The sequence below is a fragment of the Poecilia reticulata genome, chromosome 22 (assembly GCF_904066995.2).
Source record: "Poecilia reticulata chromosome 22, P_reticulata-male-v2, whole genome shotgun sequence".
NCBI classification, from domain to species: Eukaryota; Metazoa; Chordata; class Actinopteri; order Cyprinodontiformes; family Poeciliidae; genus Poecilia; species Poecilia reticulata.
In genome coordinates this window covers 2,812,973-2,835,353 of record NC_088851.1, presented here as the reverse complement: position 1 = coordinate 2,835,353, position 22,381 = coordinate 2,812,973, and the positions used below count along the sequence as shown (strand labels likewise).

Here is a 22,381-nt window from a genome sequence, read left to right as displayed (position 1 = left end):
TGCTGCTGCATCGTCTCATTTTCCAGATACTTCATGATGTGATGTGTGAAAATGGCGTCATGGAGACCATGTTTCCATTGCCTTCCAGATCCACTCTGCTTGATTCACATCTCACTCACTGCTCAGTCAGGGCTTTCTCCTGTTAACTTTGATTCCCTCACAAACTGGTCTGTGTGTGAGGTAGTCTCGTAGATTCAGGTGACTGTTGAGGCCTCCACCTGTGTCTGTGATTTACCTTCTGTTTAAAACAAAATGAAAGCATCGCAGTTCCTCTGCTGAGTGTGTGTGTGATGTTCCTGGTCTTATTGCTGATTTCACTTTCTACAACCCCATCAGAAACGAGTTTAGTTTTATTTATTTAAGCTCAAAATCAAGAAGAAATCAAAAACCAGACATGAAAAGTCAAACAATATAAAAAATAGCTCAGATGAGTCTGAGTAGCAGGATGTGACGAAGAGGAAGATGTTTACATGTTGTCTTCATCAGAGTCATCCTCCTCCTCTAGAGAATCCTGAAACAAAAAACATGTCCATGTTGAGCGTCTGCAGTAACGTTTCCCACAAACCACCTGGAGGACAGACCGGACCCCCAACCTGGAGGCAGGGGGTCCGGCCGTTTCACATGAATTATAGAATTCATAACAATCTGTCTTGGCGCCTCACCTTTGCATATTTCTCTGCTTCCTCTTTGATGTCTTTGGGAACCAACTCATGTCGTCCATTCGTCACTGAAGAAACACAAGAATCAGCTGTGTTACTATGGTAACCATGTATACTGAATGTGATGTGCACATTAATTCAGGCTCATGTGTTGGAGTTTAATGGAACAAGCATTTTTCTCCCCCAGACACACCAATCAGGTTTTTACTGGTCAATTCCCAGTCTGACCTGAACACTTGGAACACTCCGTCTTACACACAGCTTCACACACATCACAACGTAGTAAACACTACAATAAACTGACTGGACAGACAGACGGGTGAATCAGCTCAAAATGTCTGCAAAATAAAAATATTTCTGTTGCATTGTAAACATTTAGAGATTAATAGACATGTCGTTTAAAAAAAAAATTTTCTTTCAATAAAATTTTAAAAATGTGCTTAAATAAAATAAAATGGTAGGATCATCATCAACACCAAAGATGTGCCAAAACTTCTGGTTGCCATTCAACTCCAAACAGTTTGAAGCGTTTACCGACTGAACGCAGAGCAGGCTGAACGTGATTGGCTCTTACCTTCTCCCACCCAGCTGAGCTCCAGCTCAAACGCTTTATCCTTCACCTCGTCGTGTACGATGTAGATTCTGGTGAATGAAAAGAACAAAGAGTTGAAACTGGGAACCATTTGTCTGGACTGGATGTGGAAAATCCGTTTCCAGCTAAAACCTCCAACCAGGATGATTCCTGACAACCTCGTCTGGCTTTTACTCACATTTTGGCGACTTCTTTAACCAGTTCTCTGCACGTCATTTCTCTCATCTGGTGGATGATAAAAACAAAGCGCTGTGAACATGTAGCTCTTTTTTCTGTGTGAAGTGACAGAGCACTGATGTTGGGTCAGAAGACAGTCCTGGACTGTCTTAGAAACTGACCAGCAGTTTGTCCTTCAGGTTCACTTCTAGACATGCAGTAGAAACCAGAGCACAGTTATTCTACCCATTAATTTGGCAAATTCTGCCAAACACTCAGGCTTATTTCACACAGTATTGGAAATACATGAAAATATGTAAAACAAATAATTCAACTCCTTTTTTTACATAGCATTAAATTTCCTAATTATGTTCAACAGCTTCAGTTTCCGTTAACGTCAGCTGTAGAAGCGTCTCACCTGCAGCTTTTCAATCTCTGTCTTGGCAGCTTGTTTTGCTTTTCCAATGGCACATCCCCAGTAACCCTGAACACACACACACACACACACACACCACATGGTTAGTAGTGCCATCAGCAGCGCTCCCTCCCTGCTGTAGCTCTGACAGACTCACGTATGAGATGCCTGACGGGTCGACCATGTAGAGCTGCGCCCCGTCGTCTTTATTGTATGAGCCCAGGATGAAACTGAAACAACACAGAGCTGTTAGAGAGCCGCTGACCGCAGCAAACAATCACCTTCCTGCTCAAAACACACAATGACCAGAAGCTGGGCCGTATCCATGGAGCTCATCGTTTCCTCTCATCATCACAGTCCAACGTTACAAATATGACCGAAAGTTGTGCATCTTAAAGCTGCACATTTGTTCAAACTGTCACCATGTTGTCAGAATAATTTAAGAGAGAATCTGGGGGGAAAAAAAATAGAACCTAGCTCCTCTGCCTTCTCTCAGTACCAACCATCAATCAGGTCTGTCAATCATCCCCTCTGTCCTCCTCTTCCTCTCTTCTTTACTGCAACTAGCACAGCATGAGTGCTAATCTAGTTAGCATGGCCACCTAAGGCAGCAGATACATGGTGTTCCTGTAACAGTAAATTGTTTCTCCATTTGCACGTTGACCAGCGAGTACCTGAGTTGATTGACAGCACTAATCCCCTCCTCCTGGCTCTGATTGGTTGTTTCTGACCAGGAGTGGAGAATTTCTTCAGACTACAACAGCAGCTCAGAGAGGAGGTGGAGAGACGATCATCTGTCTCATCACACTGACAGGAGAGTGATGATGGTTTTAACAAATATGTCAAACTTAGGCTTGCAGCTGCAGCAGGATCCTCAGACCTGACTGATATTAGTGGAGAGCAGGTTCTGGGGCAAATCTGCTTATTGCTGGTAGGCCTGTCGTGATAAACAATAACTCAATTAATCGCATGATAAATGAAAATGATCAACCTGATTTTAGTTTGTCGGCTTTATCGTTTCTTCCTGCCTTTTTCTCTTTCTGTTGACACTGGATGAAAAAAGGCTCAGCTCCGGTGCTCTGACTGCTCTCTTCCTCATTTCCTTAGTGTGAGGGAGGACGGAACTATTGCATCAGGTAGTCGGATGTGCCCATCTTCTCTATCTAAATCTAATGGTTATTAAAGGGAAATTTAGGATACAGACTTCATAATCTACTCTTTTGGCTGAATGTAGTTTTTATTTCCACTTTGGTTTCATGTTGTGTTTAGGTTTCATTCAAGTGCATTTGTTGTTAATGGAGACTGATAGTCCATTTTATTTATGTTTTTGGTTGTTTTGTTTACCAGTTCCAGTGTTCTGAAAATAAAGTTCATTTATTTTTGGCAGTATGTGCTTGCATTATTATATTATTACAATTACATCAGTTTAAAATGGTCTTCAAACAATATTATCACAAGTTTATCACAATCATTTTGAGACAATCACTCAGCAAAACCTGTTATTGTGACAGGCCTAATTGTTGGGCTCAGATGTAGAGAAGAAGAAGTGAAGCAGACATGCATGACAGCAGCAGTCAGTATTTTCACAGTGTGGATAGAAACATCTTTGGCTGAAAGAGCCTCGGCGCCCGGCAGCCATGTTGACTCACCTGCAGCCGAACGGCCTCACGGCGCTGTACAGCGTGTAAGCATGGACATACATGGCCACTCTGTCCGACAGGTGCTGCAACAACACGGCATGTTCTTAAACTGAGCCCCGAGACATGGAGACATGATGCTTCGCTCTGCAGAGTGGCTACCTTCAGAGGAATGTCGTGTCCGTAGTTGGATCTGAAGTTGGAAGCTTCTTCTCTGGCTACCTCAGCCAGGGAGCGAGCGTCAGCCAACAGGCCGGCCACCGCCTGGAGGAGCAGGCAGAACAACACCTCTACCTTATAGAGCCAGGCTGGTACGTTAGCTACACAGCTACAACACCACCTACAGAACCGGCTCCAGTCTGATCCAGTCATACACTAAAGCCGTATTCACCACATTTCTTAAAAAATATATACATCGTACAAATGGGATCGGTTTCCGAAAAGTTTTCACATGAGTCCAAACAAATCCGTCCAACGGTTGTTTTAAACATGCTAAACCCATAGGGGGCAGTGTAGAGCACACCTATGACAGCCAATCAGATTGCTTCAAACCAACCATGACCAGATATCCAACTATGTGTGGATATCTGACCAGAAGCTGGGCTACATTTTAAAGTTTTCTACAGCCTTCTCTGAACAGCTAAACACTGATGTGTGTGTGTCACATAATTTTTCCTCTGATTTATGATAAAACATAAAGAACATGTGACCGTTAGGTCACTGATGACTGTTAGTTTTGTTGAGGAATTTGTGGACTTATTGAGGCAGAAATCTGCAACACAAATTATTTCTCTCCTATCTGCCATCAGACTCGTCTGTGCATCTGTATTTATGTATTCTTTAATTGTAATTATGAGACAGAAAGATTAGCTGCTCCTTTACAATGACAAGACTTCTTAAGGCAGATGGTGAAAAATCTACGACTTTTGTTGATTTTATATTTTATAAAATCAACAAATCAGAAGTTTTTTTATTGATCCTGACTGTATCCTCTGATTTCACCTCCATCGGTCATAAAAGCAACACTTGATCCCATCACACAGTCAGAAGAATCCCACTAACTTGTATCTGTCCTCTCCCTCCAGTGTATCATTTGATCTGAAGGTTAGGGCTCTGTCTACGTTACCATGCCGACGTGTCTGTCAATGTTGAAGATGCGTTTATTGGAGCCCTCCTCATACAGTTTGGACAGAACCAACTTCTCCACCCCAAACACAATCCCGTCCTTACAGCGGATCCCGATGGCCGTGCTGCAGACAAAACACACATTCACAGTTCACCAACAGAAACCAGCAGCTCATCACCAAAACTCAAACTAGAACCAGAATCCACACGGATGAGTCAATCAGGAGGCCTTTCATCAGGGCAGATGAGTAAACTGACCTGCTGTTCTCCACAGCCTTCATGGCGTACTCCACCTGAAACACTCGGCCATCTGGAGAGAAGGTGGAGGCCGAAAGATCGTACTGCAGTCCACACACACACACACACACACACACACACACACACACACAAAGAGTTTACATTAATGTCTATTAAAAGGCAACAATAAGAAATATCAACTTCTGTGAATGACGAGTAATTATTTTTTTCTCAAAACTGCAACTGTGAAGAAAAATAACATGAACAAAAGTAGACAAAGGGGAAAAAAAGGCAAAATGACAATTAGATAAACTGAAGGCCTTTGAAGGTCGGTTCTGATATTTCAATATAATAGGTTTTAATTTTTGATTTGAATGAAACTGTAATTTCAGAGATATGTTGAGGTGCATCTGAATCTCCCATTATGCCAGAGAGTGTGTGTGTGTGTGTGTGTGTGTGTGTGTGTGTGTGTGTGTGTTCAAACTTTCAATTCATGTTCAGATGTTAGCGACGTGAACTAAAGTTTAAGGTAACCTTTAAATAACATTACTGAATCAGTTGTATTTGCTGATATAAAAAAATATATTCTAAAATCAAAACACTAAAGAGTGAATAAAAATCCATTAAAGGACAGACAACATATACTGGATTTTACCCCAGTGAGGGGTGTTGGGGTAATAAGTGAGACCCCGAATGAAGCAAAAATGTTTGAACAGTGAGTTAACATGTTAGTGTGCTCTTTAATCACTGATATTTAACTGACACAACCGCCAACTTAAAAGTAGATTTCTGAAACAGTCTGGCTGACAGCGCAGCTAGCTGTTAGCATTAGTAAAGTTACATCTCAAGATCAGAAGATTTAAAGTAAACTTATTTAATAAGATCAATAATTACGCTCAGCGTTTGCGCTTCAACAAACAGTAAAATAATACATATATAATGAAACAAAGAGGGATTTTACTTTCACTTTACTGTGCTAATAGGCCTGCCTGTGACTCAGCAGGCTAACACGGCAGACGACAAGCTACATGTTGCTATCAGACAAATGCTTTTTAAAAGTGAAATATAAAAATAGTTAGAAACCTGCCAACAAAGAGAATGCCACATTTACTTAACAAAACCACAGAGTAACACAGTCTGTAAACACTCACCCCGGTTCCAATGGAGCTCATTTTTGACAAGAACTATGACTTCAGCACACCTCTCCACCACTCAGCCCGCTTTTCCGGAGAAAAGCTTTGCCCTTCCGGTGTTGGCCCTTCACAATAAAAGCGCCCGATGTCCGCATATTTGATGCAAATATTTTGTGTATATATATATATATATATATATATATATATATATATATATATATATATATATATATATATATAGAGAGAGAGAGAGAGAGAGAGAGAGAGAGAGATATATATATATATATATATATATATATATATATATATATAGAGAGAGAGAGAGAGAGAGAGATATATATATATATACTCACACAAAAATAAAATAGTCTTACTCTGATGCACATGACTATTTATTCGAATGTACTTTTTCTGTTTTTATATTTTTATCTTAGTTTGACTACGTTACTTGATGGTGGTGGTGGCGACACAATTCTGAAGCGCCCACTACAGGAGGAGTGTCATTTTGAGAACTCGGGAGATGCTCTGACCTTCTTCACTGCAACTGATCCTCTCATGGAGTTCTTTCTGATCAAGAAACTTTCTTTGAACTGCAGCATGCTCAGCTGTGGTTTCCTCCATCTCTTGTTGCTATGCAATGTCAGCTACACACATACGTGAGGGAGGATAACACAAGGCAACGACTTAAGGACCATCCACCTCTCTTTATAGCAACCTTAAGTAAATTCAGATGATCTCTTCTGCAGCTTCAATGTGCTATGAAGAAATTAAGTTAGCTGATCGTGTGTGGTAGAACATTTAAGGTTTTTGTTGTATTATGCTTTCAAATTAAAAAAGCTTTGTGCTAAATTAGTCTCTTTATGATCAATTTATTACTTTAGCAAAAAAATTGAAGCCATGTTTAAAAGCAGCATTCAAATAACAATCTAGGTTTGTAAACTACCTGGCCATGTTTTGTGGGCGAAAAAAATTACACATTTGTTTACATACATCACAAACTAGATTGGAAGATTTCACTACCAAACAGTCAGGTATTATGTGTTTTTAGAAAATCATATAAACCCAGCACTTGTAAGAAAAGTGTCCATAAAGTTTTATTGAATCTCAGGATGACCAGGGTGGATTACAGACCTGCTGAAGATTAAAATAAAATAATCATTCATTTAAATCTTTTCTGTTTCATCACACCTCCATTTTTAATTGTTCATTTTTATTCGGTAATGGAAGCTTTGGTCACATAAGAGTGGAAAAACATTCATATACAGTAAAGTTGAAAAAAAAAAAAAAACATTTCTTGTGTAGTTTTCTCTCATTTTTTTTTTGAAAAATAAAGTTAAACTGAACGACTGACATTAAGGCAAAAAGACTGAAGCTCCACCATCGACTGGAATGGAAAACAAACCGAAGCAACAGACGATTAGCATTCATTGGTTAATACAAACAAGTACAAGTAAATTTTTGTAGTTTTTTCTTTTTTTCTTTTAAATGACACTTAAACTAGAACAGGAACCAAGAGCCGGCTTCCACCTGCACACACCAGCAGTAACACGTTAAAACAGATAAAGACATACAAGCGTCACCAAAACAACAGAGGAGGAAGATGTGGACGGGGACATGATGGGTAACAAGCAAACGTATTGTCAGTAAAATAATGCAAAACAGAAACGTTTCAGGATTGAAGTAGTTTTGTCTTTTTGCTGATTTGCTTCTCAATAATTTTGTAAATGGACAAAGCGTCCCGGCGTGACACACACATTTATCAACGGAGATATGTGTTGTCAGTAAGGAGAAAAATCTGGCAGAAGTGGAAGAAGAGTGAGAAGCTAAAAATAGTTAATATTTGTGTTCCTATAATGATGTTTGCTGTATTAGTTGATATGTTTTCTCATCAATTGTTTTGATTCACTTAAGAACAAAATACTTCCGTGTGCCATCTTTAGATACTGTTGGGTTAATAAGTTGATGGTTATTTGACAAACTGGAGGCATTTTGTACAGATAAACATGCTGCTTTCACTATCAACCTTCGAGTGGCGTTCATGTAACTTTATATACTGCATCAGGTTGCTTTATAGTGTGGACAATTATGGAACACATCAGCAAATCATATTTGTCATCTCATTGCATTTATTTGTAGATTATATGGTGAATTTATTTCATGTAGAGTATTTAAAAGAGTTCTTAGAACGGTGCTTAAACTCAGCAAAACTACTAATAAATGTCCAACTACAGCTGAGAGCTGAACTACATCCAGACTGCAGAGCCCAGATGGACCGGATTTGTTCTCTGGGTGATGATAAAGACTTTCAAATGATGGATGTTCAGGAGAAATCAAGAAAATACCTAAAGTGATAGACTAGAATGAAAGCACGCTAAAAGTGTTGCAGGGCTTGCATTCGGCCAAGAGGACCAGTGCCGGTGCTGAGGTTCTGATGATGAACCAGAAGGACAAGCATGGGTGGCTTTAGGGATAGTGAGTAGAGTGTTGAAGACTGTGTTTGGTTACTGATGAAGAAAACAGACTTCGTGTCATTTTTGACCCCCAGCTGTCTCTCTGGTCCACGTCTCAGTGTTTTGTCCATTCTCACAGGCTCCGTCCTAACAGTGGGCGTGTCCAGCTGGCTGCAGGCAGGACGGGACGGTTAAGTGTTACCTTTCAGGATGCCCACACAGCTCTGCAGTAGCTGCAGGTTACCCTAGAGACACAAGCAGAAAAGTAGTCCATAAAAAACACAATTCAGTCTGTTGTGGCAGTGTCAAAGAAAGGAAATAAAAATATCTGTCTCATCTAACCATAAAACTTTACTTCACAAAACATCAGGATTTTTCCCTTAGGGAACCCAAAACTGGACCAATGATGACCCTAACTCTAACCCATGGACTCTCCTCCCCACACTCTGTTGGAAGTTGACCCCAGAGTGACATCGGTACCTTGGCATGTTTGAGCTCCAGCTCTGCCAGCTCCACCAGGTTCTTCCTGAAAGCTGCCACTCTTCTCGTCTTGAAATCTATCAGCTCTACGTTCAGAAGGAGACGCATTGTTAGAGTTTCTAACAAAATAATTGACCATAATTCCAATAATTTGCACTAAAGCAGTGACTGACCTTGCTTGGCAGACTCAGAGATCTTCTCAAACTTGTGGCAGCAAAGCTGCTGGTTTGTCTCTGCCTGTAAAACATCTCTGTTTTTAGCTCGCGCTTTATCCAGAGCTTTATTAGCGTTCTCATAGTCCACCAGGCCCCGGCTCCTCCGGTACAGCAGGTCCTGTCCAGGGTGGCACATGAAAAATCAATACTTTCACTCAGCTGGCTCATTATTGGTGACTCATCTCAGTATGTGTTCAGACCTTAGCAGCCTGTGACTCCCTCAGGTAATATTTGAGGAGGTCAGCCAGCTTCAGGTCTTCATCTGCTGCAACTCGAGCCTCAATTTTCTTTAAGACAAAAACCAAAACAGAAACAACCAGTTTCAGGAAAAAGACTTTCAGGTAAAGGTCCAGTTCAGAGCAGTTATTATTACATATTCTGGGTTTAATTATTCTTGGCGTTCTAAGTAGCATTGAAAAATTCCTTCCCAGTAATGTTTCAGCGATTACCTTTACTATTATTCTACATCCGAGTTATAAAGGTACATTTTTTTACAAAAGATCAATTGCTACATAGGCCTGTCACAATAACACATTTTCCCAGAGCTTGTTGCGATAAACAATAATATTGTTGTTTTGAGACAACTTTCAACTAATATGATAGTAACGATGGAAGAATAATGCAAGAACAGTCTCAAAGATCAATAAACTTTAAATTTTGATGAACATTTAAACATTAGAACTGGAAGACATTTTAAATATCCAAAATAAATAAAAACTACAGAAACAACAAATAAAATGAATTCTAAATTCTCTGTAGACAAAATTGTCTTTCAAAAAAGGGATAATTAAAACCAAAGCACCAGACTGAAGATCATTTTTGGTAAAAAGAGAAAGAAAAGAGAAAAACAATGAATCAAGCAAATGAGTTTGCTTTAGTTTATCATGCAATTAATTGATTTATTGTTTATTATGACAGGCCTATTGCTACATGCCACTGCCATGCTGATGACACCCAGCTCTATCCGTCATTCCCACCCAACAACCACATGGCCTCAGGACAAATCACCTCCAACTAAACCTTTATCAAACTGAACTTCTTGTCAACTGTAATCAAGCCTACAAGTAGCCATGTTAACGCCTCATTTAACCAGGATCAGAAATGAAGAGACACTTACTCTAGTTTTCTCAAATAGCTCTGATACCTTCAGGAAAAACCTTAAGGAAAGAAAAAAAGAGGGACATTATGCTGGTTACATTCAGACGCCCCCAGAATATAAATGTGAAGAAGGTACGTCAGGATAGGATTTCATTGTGGAATTAGAAAATCAATCTTCCATTTTCCATCCAGAGGCACACATTTTTTTCTAGCAACAGAAAATGTTGAAAAATCAACTGGGTATGGATGATTGTGTCTGTGATTTCACTAAAAACAGCTCAAGTTAAAAGAATAAAACATAACTGAACAAACGCCTCCACAGTAGGCGTCATGTTTAGCTGCAAGATGGCGTGTCATCAAAAACGTTTATCTTAGTTGATATATGGATTATGATGATTAATCAGATAAAAATTTTGGCAGATTCTACATTTATCCACACAAGTCTTTTTTTATACAATATTAGAAATACATTAAAATATGCAAAATTAATTCTTTAGGTAAGAAAAACATTTTATTGCCTGAAATGCGTTAACGCAGCACTCCTGCAGTAAATCAGAACCAGGTGGAGTTAAAACCACGCCACCCCAGGAGTTTTGGCTAAAACACATTTACAGACAGAGGTATTTTTATCTTCAATGCAAAATGTATCTATATTTTTTGTAAAATTTTGACTTAATTACTGGTCTAAATATGTTGGGGGCAGAGGGGTTTCACCAAATTGCTTTTTTTGATTATTCAATTACTAAATCTGTTGACAATTATTTCAGCAATCGATTAATCAGGATTAATCCACTTAATTGTATGAGCCCTGAAATAGATTTGTCCATACTTGCAGAGGTCTGTGGAGTCCTGTGTTCCTAATGTGTACAGAGAGGAGGCGATTCTGTTCATGTCATCAGCAGCATCTAAACAGGCAGAGATACTCATCAGACAGCGATCACAGCACAAACACACTGACAGCATTTCAACCTGCTCTCTCTGCCAGGAAAACATCATCAATAAAACACTAATAGGTGTTTTTTGTTTTTCTAGGTGGATGTTTCCACCATGGAGCTTACAGTTTCTTAACTGCAGCTGGTACTAGCGCCTAGTCATTATAAAGGTCACAGTCATTTACTGTTTGATCCTCCTTCAGTTTAATTCTGCGTTTTTGTTAAGGTTGTTAGTGCCTGGACAATTTAACTACACAGATAATATTTATGTCAATATTCCTTTAAAATAGATGCCATAAAATAACCACCTCAGTTTCAGTTTAGTTCAATGTTTTCAAGGCTAGGGACAAACAAGAACTGGTAGAAAAACACATTAACGCATTTCAAGGAGTCAGCAGAACCAAGGTGAGGTCAAAAGAGTAATATGGAAACGTGAAGCATTCATCTAGAAAACTTCTAAATGACTCAATGATTTTGCATGGCTCGAGCTTACTTTTATGTGAGCGGATCATTCTGTCACATTTGGCCGAAGCATCTTTGACTCTGTTGTGATATTCTAGTAGAAACGTCTTTTCATGCTCAAAGAAATCATCCACGTCCTGAAAGACAAGCAGGAGACAACACGCTTCCATAAAAAGCCAAACATGAGAGCATGAAAGGCAGCCAAGAGGAGTGAGCTCTACTTCTGGTTTTACCTTGACTCCAGCCACTAGAACACCATCAGCCGACTTCACAACGTTCTTAAAGAAATCCTCCAGTTTCTCCTTCTTGTTCTTTCCTCGTACACTCAGCTGTCAGGGACAACATGGTGGTGATCACACACACTGCATAGCCATGGATTTCCTCAGCTATTCCTGACTTGTCCCATTACTTCTTATAAATCAACTCTGAAATATTAGTACCTATTAAGACTCAGAGTATTCACTGTACACGCTGTGCCTGACACTCACATCCTGGTTGTACTCCAAGAAGACGTGGAAATTGAGGTCCTTCCTGAGGATGGGATGAGCAGCCACACGGCAGAGGAAGACCTCATGCATGGCAACGGTCTTCTTAAAGATAGCCAGGTACTCTCTGGATGAAAATACACCAGTCAGGTACACGCTTTAAAGGGCAGCATTATGCATTTTTCCGGCACATTGTGCCATTTTATAATCACAATCAAGCCACTATGTTATATTCCATTGTTATAAAAATGCTGTATATATCAAATGCAACTTAAAAGACATTTGATTTTGATGTTTAACACCTTGAGATTGGGTCTCTGTCTCTTTAAGAAGCGCCTGTTCTTTCTGAAACTCCGCCTTCAGGAAGTCATCAAACATGGCTGCTTTATTAACCCTTTAACAATGTTTATACCAGCGTTGTCCTGAGAAGTAGCTCATATAATCACCGTAGCAGATACACAGTTCCACCAGGTGTTTGCTAATTGCAGCTGGCTAGTCTGAAGGAGCTGAATGAGGGATTCAAGGGGGAGGGCTGCTCTGTGGGGCGGAAGCTTGTAAACTGCATGTCTGAGGGGTTTTAGCTGAATGCAATCATGCATGAGAAAACATGCATGATTTCTCAAACATGCATGAAATAATAAAGGCGACACTCCAAGTATGTTTTATGGGAATAACATTAAAACATGTCAAGTTCAGAAAAGTTACTTTTACATAACACTGCCCCTTTAGTACGTGCGACTATGCAGAGAAGGTGTGTGACTTACGCCTCCAGCTCTTGCTTCATCTTGGTGAACTCCTCCTTGGTCATGGATCCTTCTCCTTCCCCCAGTTTCTGCAGCTTCTCTCTGGATGCATCAAAGTCAGGTCTGGGGGGGGCTGGAGGGATCTGCCAAACACAAGACACCGACACTGATAAATAGCTCTATTTGCTACAATCAGTTAAACTGGATGTTCAAACACTATTTGAACAAAGTCAGCCCCTCCGTTTGAATGTGTGTGGTTCTTACGATGTATCCTGCATAGTCTTCATTTTCAACGAATGAGTCGTGTAGCCAGATGAACTCTTCATGTTGTCGGACCACAGAGAACTCGTTCTGTTTGAAGTTGGGGAGCGTACTCTGTGGAAACATGGAGCGCACGACTTAACATCCTGACACAACCAAGCACCCTCTGCAGGAGAGTGAGGATGAGAGAATAAACTGATGTGCGTCTCACCTTGGTGTGGACGGTAAACTTCACCTTGTCCCTCTCACTGAGCGCGTCAGAAATGTCCACCTGTAGCGTGGCGTCCATTTCCAGATCCACGTTTACCGCTCGCGGCTGCAGGACCACACAAAGCATACATCTCAAAAGCCACCACTGTCAGAGATCAACCTGAAGGCTGAGAGGCATAGAGCCCCGAGATCCACCTGCATCAAACTGGGAGTTTGTGGCTACAACCTATATGCCATCTTTTACTGCTTATATTTATTGATTAAAATATGAAAAAACAAATTGCAAACACTTTTTGGTGAACATAAACTAAAAGAAACAAAACAGTATTAGTCATTTCATCAAGTCTAGGCTTGTCCCAATAACAAATTTTGCTGGACGATAAATTGTCCCAGAAGTTATTGCAATAAACGATAATATTTTTGAGTTTATATTAGTTTTGAGACCATTTCGAAATAATGTATTGACAATGGCACAATAATGCAAATACCCCCTGTCAAAGACCAATAAACTTTAATTTTGTAAAGAAAATTTCACACTGGAACTGGAAGACACGTTAACTATCCAAAGCAGAACATGACACCAAAACACAAATACACACTACTTACAAACTGGTCTCTAAAGTCTCTAAATAAAATTTCCCTTCAAAAAATATCATAAGAATTTAAATGATCAATCTTATTTAAATGTATTATGCGATTAACTGCTTATTGTGACAGACTTAATCAGGAAGAAAAGAAAAGAACAAAATTCAATTTGACTGGTTCACAAACACACTTTTCTTATTCCACCTTGAAAAACTTGGATAAAACAATAAATTGTCAGGTTTTGTCACCACTACACATTTCCAGTTCTTAAAACCTATGTCAAATTAGCTTCTGTTAGAATCTGGAATGGTGACATTTATGTTTGAGCTGTACATGGTCCCTTGTTAAATAAAGTTTATTGCCAAATATAACATATTAAGCAACATGTTATTTTTATTTATTCAAGTCTTTTTGTTGTTATTTTTGACTTGATGCTGATTGTGTAATCAATATACTACTTTTTAAATTACTCAAAATGCTTGAAGTCTCAACTAAGAGTCAGGGTCAAGAGCCTCTTACATTTTTATTTTGTGGGTCAAAAGTTGGAACTTCTGCTTTAGGAAAAGCTAAGATGGGGGCCAAACCCCACGTCTGTAGATCCACTTCACTGGAAAATGAATCCGTTCCCACAGTAGGCAATGTGTCTGGTGCACATTTTCCACTGTGTTGGACAATGATGTTTAAAAGTAAACCAGTGACAACATACTGGTTTATGTTTTTTTTTTTTTACTTCTTTTAAGTAAAAAAGAAAAAAAGAAATAAGAAACACAAAGAGGAGAGGTGTGTCAAGTCATGTGACAGCCTGATTGTGAACAGGACAGCACAAACCGATAATATCAGTTCAAAATAAAAAAATAACCGAACATCCCAGCGAACTGTTAGCCATCTCTTTAGCTGTGTTAGCATGTAAAGCTAGAGGCCCATCAGCCACTGTCTTTATTTTGACTCTCTGCAGTGGTAACCAGTCTGACCACAACTGACAGACGGTAAACCAGTTAGCATGAAGCTAACATTAGCCTGGACGGCTAACAAGGCTAAAATGTATGAATTAAAATTCAGTGGTTAAGCTGAGTTGAACAAAAACAATAACTCTATCAAAGAGCATACTGGAACATATAGTTGGGCAGGCGAACAGATTCATTGGTACAAAGACAGACAGGCAGAAGGAGGGCACTCACTCCCCGGTCCTCCTCGGAGAGGAAGTCGGGTCCGTCGTCCAGCCCTTCCTGCTGCAGAGACACAAACAAACACACAGTTATTTTAACCGCAGCTCGAGCTGAAAGGAATTACTGCAAGTGTATATCACGGTGCGGGCCACCACCAAGCTCAGAAAACTACACAAAAACAAGAAAGAGGGCGAGGAAAAGAAGAAACTCACCATCATGGCTGCGAACGGCTGGTGACAGGAAGTGGACACAGTTGCCAAATCTCGTGAGAAGAAAAAAAAAATAATGGAAACGTTCGGAAACATAGGAGTCGGTTAATTTTTTTTTAAAGAGGAACGGTGATCTCCTAAACACTATGAAACTAAAAACTATAATTTTCAATTTCATTATTTTAAGACTAAAGACAAGGGTTGTTGAAGAAGTGTGGAGATTGTGACTTCATGAAGGAGCTGCCATCTGTTTTCTTTAAACTATTTCGTAATAACCACCTTTGTTGTCGAACATTCAAAAATATTTACACATATCTACAGGCCTACGTATTTTCCCTCTCTTTATTGGATTCCCAACTTTGGACAGCATGAGGTGGCTCTTATTTCTCATATTGGTAAAAAAAAACATACAAGTCGGATAAACTCGCTCTTGGAGAGGGACTCAATTTTTCCCTTTCATTTTTTCAGTCTGCCTAGATGAATCTCACTCTAAGAAAGGTATCTTCAAAAAAAAAAAAAAAGTATCCTGTCCCAAGTTACGTAATACTATTTTTCACACTGCGGTTAGGGATTAAAATGGTGGTTTTTGAAGAGTTCTCTCATTGGTCTTTGGGAACCATACATTTGCGATGGATGTTGCCAGGTCTGTCCGGATCAGCCCATGGTTGTTTATTGAGCCACTTGTTCAAGCTATAAGCCAGGGGCCATGTTTACAAACCATAACAAATAAGGGGCTCAGAATACAACATATGCCTCTGTACTGATGATGTTGTACTCCTTAGTTTTAGAGATCCAGAGTCAGGAGCTCCCAGATTGATGGAATTGTTGCAAACATACAGTGACCTGGACTTGTTTTAAAATTGTTTATTATTTATTTTCTTTCTTCTTCTACCATATCAACAAAAACACACTGTGTACTACGAATACCAAAAGGACACAGGACTGTTTCTGTTTGTTCATTTAATCTTAACAACTGTATTTGTTTATATCACCAAAAAGGAAATGCTTAACCTCTTTTAGCAGTTGTTTTTAATGTTCATGAAAGGTTTAGCTCTTGTTATTTTTGTTTTGTTTTCTTTACTTAGCTACATTTTTTGCTTCTCTTTATTTTGTGATATAAGACGTCTTTTAGCAGTAAACCAAAATGACCCATCATGGTTTATTGGTTTTAAAGTGGACCCAAATGCAGAGAGACAGAAGCAGCAAGTAGATGAAAGTCTAAAGATCATTTTGATTTCATAAAAGTGAACAGGGGCTGGTTGACCTTTTTACTTTTAAACTTTCATTAATATCTTCAAAGCCAAAGCAGCACAAACAACACATTTTGCTGCACAAACATAGTCTAGTTGATTGACACAAATTTTGTCTGATTTGAAGTAGGTAGACAAACAAACAAAAAAAAAAACAAACAACAACAAGGTGATCCAGGGATGCAACGTGATCCAACAGGAGGAACCACCAAGGAGTGAGAGCAAGAGATGTGTTTAAATACTGTGATGGTGAAAGTGGAACAATAGCTGGTTAGCTAACTGGTTGCAGGTGTGAGGGGAGAGAGCGCAAATAAGGAAACTAAGAGAATAAATCTAAACATAGCAATGAATAACTAGAAACAAAGAATAATAAACTCGAATCACTAAGAATAACAACTAAGGTAAAACAGAAACAAGGCTGATTCAATTAAAGAGAGTAAAGAATACAGAATAATAATAAAACTAGTTTCAGCAAATCAAACCCTGACATAATCACTTTTTTCATCGGTTCGAACAGGGTTGTTTTTGCTATTTAATTAATATGTGTGTTGTTCTTTTATATTAGTTTTTCTCTTATTTCCAGGAAAGAAGCCACATACTTTGAAACTGTTTTTTTTTGTTTTGTTTTGAGAAATAAATATTTTTTTCCAAGACACTAATGAAATAAAATAAAACATGGACACATTCACACCCAAGGTCAATAAAGAGTGGCAAATTAACCTAACAGTCGTGCTTTTGAACTGCAGGAGGAAGCCGGAGTACCCGGAGAGAATCCATGCGCGCACGGGGAGAACATGCAAACTCAGAAATGCCCCAGCTGAGACTCAGACCAGCCGGGGTCTTACTGTGCCACCTTAGAGCCCCAATAACATTTATTTGGTAGCTTTTTTTTCTGTTTTTTGTCTTTATTTATTTATTAATTCATTCATCCTTCTGTATAGCTTTCGTAAATATAAATAAACCCATTTTGGTAAAAGATCTTCCACACTGTCCTCATAAAGGATTGTAAGTTGGTCATCGTCAGCCTTAAACATGAGTTGTCCTCTCTTCAGATACGTGTAAAAGTGATCAGTCTGTGAACTTTGGGTTTGGCGGCAAATCACTGAGAACAAACAGTACACCTGAGCTCTGTTTTCTAGTGGAACGTCGATCGTTGCACTGGGAATCACTGGTAGTCTAAAGTCTCCCTGACTGGTGGCCCGCTGGAGATGCAGGGTCATCACATCAGTGTGGTTAAAAAAAACTGTTCCTTTTAATGTCGGAGGGGCAGATGTTACATTGTGTCTCATAGCAGTCTTCAAGAACAAAACGGTGAAGAACAGAAGCAGTTGTGTCATTTGGTTTTATGTCCGACAAGTAAACTATATGACCAAGCTCTGACAAGATCTGTGTAGCCACCTCACATTGTTCATAAGTGATGATGTTGTTGAGCATGCAAGTTGTGTTAATACCGCATGGGTAAAACCAGGAAAAAATAGCCCCCAAAAAAGCTGCTATTTGGTTCTGCTGGACCAGGCCTAGTGATGGCACACTTTCACTTATTTCCGTCAGAACCTGGCAGATTTCTTCAGGGACAAGTATTTTCCCGGCTGGTGCATGGCTGTGAGGAAAAGGCTGGAACACAATGGAGTTCCTGACAAAGCTCCAAAAATCTCTTCAGGACATTCAGCCAAAAACCTTCTGGTAATACTCAGGTTCAAAATACTCTGCAATGTGGCGTTTATCCAACAGTTATTGAAGTCATTGGAAAACCTGCAGAAGTACATGGCTGGATCAAGAAGAGAAATTGTTTGACTTCCATCGTCTTCTGCTGTGTAGTAATAATCAGCATCATCATCTTGTAATTCATCTGCAGAACAGACACGAAGTTCATTCTGTGTGATCATTACAATTTGAAGATGGTCCTTATAGGATTCATGACTGATTTGTTCATCCTCACCCTCAGTTTCAACCTCATTCACAATTTCATTCTGAACAAGATCTGGGTGGACCACAAGACTTTTACCTCCAGACAAGACTTTTACCTCCAGAACTACTAATATCCAATCGGTTTTCTGTCATTCTGACATTGCTTTCATCGCCTATAGTCCCCTCTTTATCCTCCATTGTACTTCCGTCCTTCGCACTAATGTCATGGGTGCAACAATATGTCTCATTCAGCTCTCCAGGACTTGTAATATTTGCTGTGGTTTCCATATTTATTTATTCCCCTTCAAAACAGGCACTTAGTTCGTTCTTTGTGACGGTTTCATCTATTTGAGAGCTGGGATAGGTCAAAGCTTTTAGGTTCTTTCCAAGTTCTGTCATTGTTGGTGTATTTGTTGGTGTGGTCACCTTAAGCCCAACACTGAATTCATCATGTCCTTCTGTGTACTTCTCATAGATGTAGATAAACCCGTTATGGCAAATGTCAGGTGCACTATCTACATCTGAAATTGTTATCTGGTCATCCTCAGCCTTATACACCATTTCTCCACACATCAGATATGTGTAAAAGTGGCCAAGCAGACAACTCATAGATTGGTGGCAAATGACTGAGGACAGACGATACAACAGTGTTCCAGTTTTTACAGGAATGTCAATAGTCGAACTGGGAATCACAGGAAGTCTTAGATCCTCCTGGCTGTCTGGCCGTTTCAGATACAGGGCTATCACATCAGTGTGGTTGAGGAAGTATTTTCTCTTTAAGTTGGAGTAGCAGATGTCACAACATTTTGCATAGATCTCAGAAGCCCAACGGTGAAGGAGAGAAGCGGTACTGTCATATGGTTGAGGAACTGGCAGACGAACAATGGGACCGAGCTCCCAGACGTCCTGATAAGCCTCCTGACATCTTTCACAAGCAGCAACTGTGTACACCACACAAAGTGTGTTAATGCCACATGGGTTAAGCCAGTTTAAAATAGTTAACAAAAAGTTTGTTAGGTCGTTGTGTTGTATCAAGTTTTCTGAATCTATAATTTCAATTATTTCCAACAGAACTTGAATAATTTCTTCTGGGGAAAAGTATTTTCCCGGCTGGTGCATGGCTGTATAGAAAAGCCTGGCACACAGTGGAGCTCCTGACAAAGCTCCAAAAATCTCTTCAGGACATTCAGCCACAAACCTTCTGGTAATACTCAGGTTCAAAATACTCTGCAATGTGGCGTTTATCCAACAGTTATTGAAGTCGTTGGAAAACCTGCAGAAGTACATGGTTGGATCAAGAAGAGAATTTGTTGGGCTTTCATCGTCTTCTTCTGTGTAGAAATAATCAGCATCATCTTGTAATTCATCCACAGAGAAAACACCAAGTTCATCCAGTGTGAACATCAAATCTAGAAGAGAGTCTGGATAGGATTCATCACTGGATTGTTCATCCTCGCTGTCAGTGAGGTACTGAAGTAAATCGTCTTGAGCTAAATAGTTAGTAAAATAATCAAGGATTTCTTCGGAACCCGTCAACATATTTTCTGTTTTTGTGGTTTCTTGCTCAGCCACTAAGCCAGCTTCCACACCTGCGCTCATCTTGAGACCAGGAACATTGAATTCGTCAAAAGCGACCTCCTCATCCTCTGAGAAAGTTTCCATTTCCAGGTTCCAGGTTTGGTTTTTGGGACCACTGGCAAAAGCACATTTTTCTGTGGTCTGCATTACCAAAGCATTAGTAGAGGCTTCAGAATCAACATTCTTGTCTTCAGAGCTAACTTCAAGCAAATCATCTTTTATGCAGATCTTTTCAGTAAATATGGCACCAACAACAGATTGAGCAAAAGCCATGCTGACTGGATGCTCAATTTGAAATGTTTGTAAAATAAAATCACTGTATTTCGTCTCACTCCCTGCAAGCAATCTACTTTCAACAAAGTTGAGAAGCACAGTATTTGTTCCTCAAATACATCCTCTTTGAACCTCTGTGACATCATCAATGAAAACACTATGATATCAGGCACTGTATAAAAATGTCAAGCATACAGAGGCAAGTTCTTGTTAATTTTTTAGTTGCTATGGAATCTTGAGGAATTATGGAAATGGTGCAAGTTTTTAAAGGTTCCGTATACAGGTCCTTCTAAAAAAATTAGCATATTGTGATAAAGTTCATTATTTTCCATAATGTAATGATAAAAAATTAAACTGTCATATATTTTAGATTCATTGCACACCAACTGAAATATTTCGGGTCTTTAATCGTTTTAATACTGATGATTTTGACATACAGCTCATGAAAACCCAAAATTCCCATCTCAAAAAATTAGCATATTTCATCTGACCAATAAAAGAAATGTGTTTTAATACCAAAGAGTCAACCTTCAAATAATTATGTTCAGTTATGCATCAATACTTGGTCAGGAATCCTTTTGCAGCCTTCAATGCGGCATGGAGGCCATCAGCCTGTGGCTCTGCTGAGGTGTTATGGAGGCCAGGATGCTTTGATAGCGACTTTAAGCTCATCCAGAGTTTTGGGTCTTGGTCTCTCAACTTTCTCTTCACAATATCCCACAGATTCTCTGTGGGGTTCAGGTCAGGAGAGTTGGCAGGTCAATTGAGCACAGTAATACCATGGTCAGTATACCAGTGGTTTTGGCACTGTGAGCAGGTTGTGCTGAAAAATGAAATCTTCATCTCCATAAAGCTTTTCAGCAGATGGAAGCATGAAGTGCTCCAAAACCTCCTGATAGCTGCTGCACTGACCTGCCCTTGATAAAACACAGTGGACCAACACCAGCAGCTGACATGGCTCCCCAGACCATCACTGACTGTGGGTACTGGACACTGGACTTCTGGCCTTTTGGCATTTCCTTCTCTCCAGTCTTCCTCCAGACTCACCTTGATTTCCCAATGACATGCAAAATTTGCTTTCATCTTAAAAAAGTACTTTGGACCACTGAGTAACAGTCCAGTTCTGCTTCTCTGTAGCCCAGGTCAGGAGCTTCTACCGCTGTTTCTGGTTCAAATGTGGCTTGACCTTTGACCTGGGGAATGCAGCACCTGTAGCCCATTTGCTGCACACACCTGAGCACGGTGGCTCTGGATGTTTCTACTCCAGACTCAGTCCACTGCTTCCCCCAAGGTCTGGAATCGGACCTTCTCCACACTCTTCCTCAGGGTCCGGTCACCTCTTCTTGTTGTGCAGCGTTTTCTGCCACACTTTTTCCTTCCCACAGACTTTCCACTGAGGTGCCTTGATACAGCACTCTGGGAACAGCCTATTCGTTCAGAAATTTCTGTGTCTTACCCTCTTGCTTGAGGGTGTCAATGATGGCCTTCTGGACAGCAGTCAGGTCTGCAGTCTTACCCATGATTGCGGTTTTGAGTAATGAACCAGGCTGGGAGTTTTTAAAAGCCTCAGGAATCTTTTGCAGGTGTTTAGTTACTTTGTTGATTCAAATGATCAGGTTAACTGCTCGTTCAGAGAACCTTTTCATGATATGCTAATTTTTTGAGATAGTGATTTTGGGTTTTCATGAGCTGTTTGCCAAAATCATCAATATTAAAACAATAAAAGACCTGAAATATTTCAGTTGGTGTGCAATGAATCTAAAATATATGATAGTTTAATTTTTATCATTAAATTATGGAAAATAATGAACTTTATCACAATATGCAAGTTTTTTGAGAAGGACCTGTATACCAAGAAAAACCCAGGTTTAAACAACAGTAAAAGCCATATTCACTGTTTAGAGACCAAGTTATTGTCATTATTAACCCATACATTTTTTAAAGGTTTTATCAGTTCTAGTGGCCTTTATTTCAGAACCCACATTCTATTTCAGGGAATGTGGGTTGTGAGTTAGAGGGAAGACATGTGCTAAAGGTCATCAGGTCAGGACTCGAACCTGTGAACACCGCATCAGGTATACGGATCACGCCCTCTATATAACAGTTTGTTGAAGCTAGCAGT

General features: G+C 39.7%; 2 protein-coding genes across 3 annotated transcripts; both read right to left on the bottom strand.

Annotated features, from left to right (window-relative positions):
- Nucleotides 1-332: 332 nt before the first annotated feature.
- psma3 (proteasome 20S subunit alpha 3) lies at nt 333-6,083 on the bottom strand. Its single transcript, XM_081603573.1, has 11 exons — nt 5,973-6,083; nt 4,843-4,925; nt 4,586-4,709; nt 3,622-3,723; nt 3,472-3,545; nt 1,980-2,052; nt 1,826-1,891; nt 1,430-1,476; nt 1,234-1,301; nt 663-727; nt 333-511 (listed from the first exon to the last, which is right to left on the bottom strand). Exons 1-11 carry the CDS (start codon nt 5,991-5,993, stop codon nt 467-469), a joined length of 768 nt encoding a protein of 255 aa, XP_081459699.1. The 5' UTR covers nt 5,994-6,083; the 3' UTR covers nt 333-466.
- A 947-nt stretch (nt 6,084-7,030) lies between these two features.
- On the bottom strand, nt 7,031-15,376 carry snx6 (sorting nexin 6). 2 transcript variants are annotated; one of them, XM_081603275.1, is made up of 14 exons: nt 15,254-15,376; nt 15,054-15,104; nt 13,292-13,396; nt 13,084-13,194; nt 12,841-12,962; nt 12,080-12,203; nt 11,825-11,920; nt 11,623-11,728; nt 11,027-11,102; nt 10,217-10,256; nt 9,300-9,386; nt 9,058-9,217; nt 8,885-8,970; nt 7,031-8,649 (listed from the first exon to the last, which is right to left on the bottom strand). In XM_081603275.1, exons 1-14 carry the CDS (start codon nt 15,344-15,346, stop codon nt 8,596-8,598), a joined length of 1,311 nt encoding a protein of 436 aa, XP_081459401.1. In that variant the 5' UTR covers nt 15,347-15,376; the 3' UTR covers nt 7,031-8,595. The 2 variants fall into 2 exon arrangements, with proteins under 2 accessions (XP_081459401.1, XP_081459402.1); XM_081603276.1 differs by lacking the exon at nt 15,254-15,376 and having other exon boundaries at nt 14,983-15,104.
- Between the last annotated feature and the right edge of the window lie 7,005 nt (nt 15,377-22,381).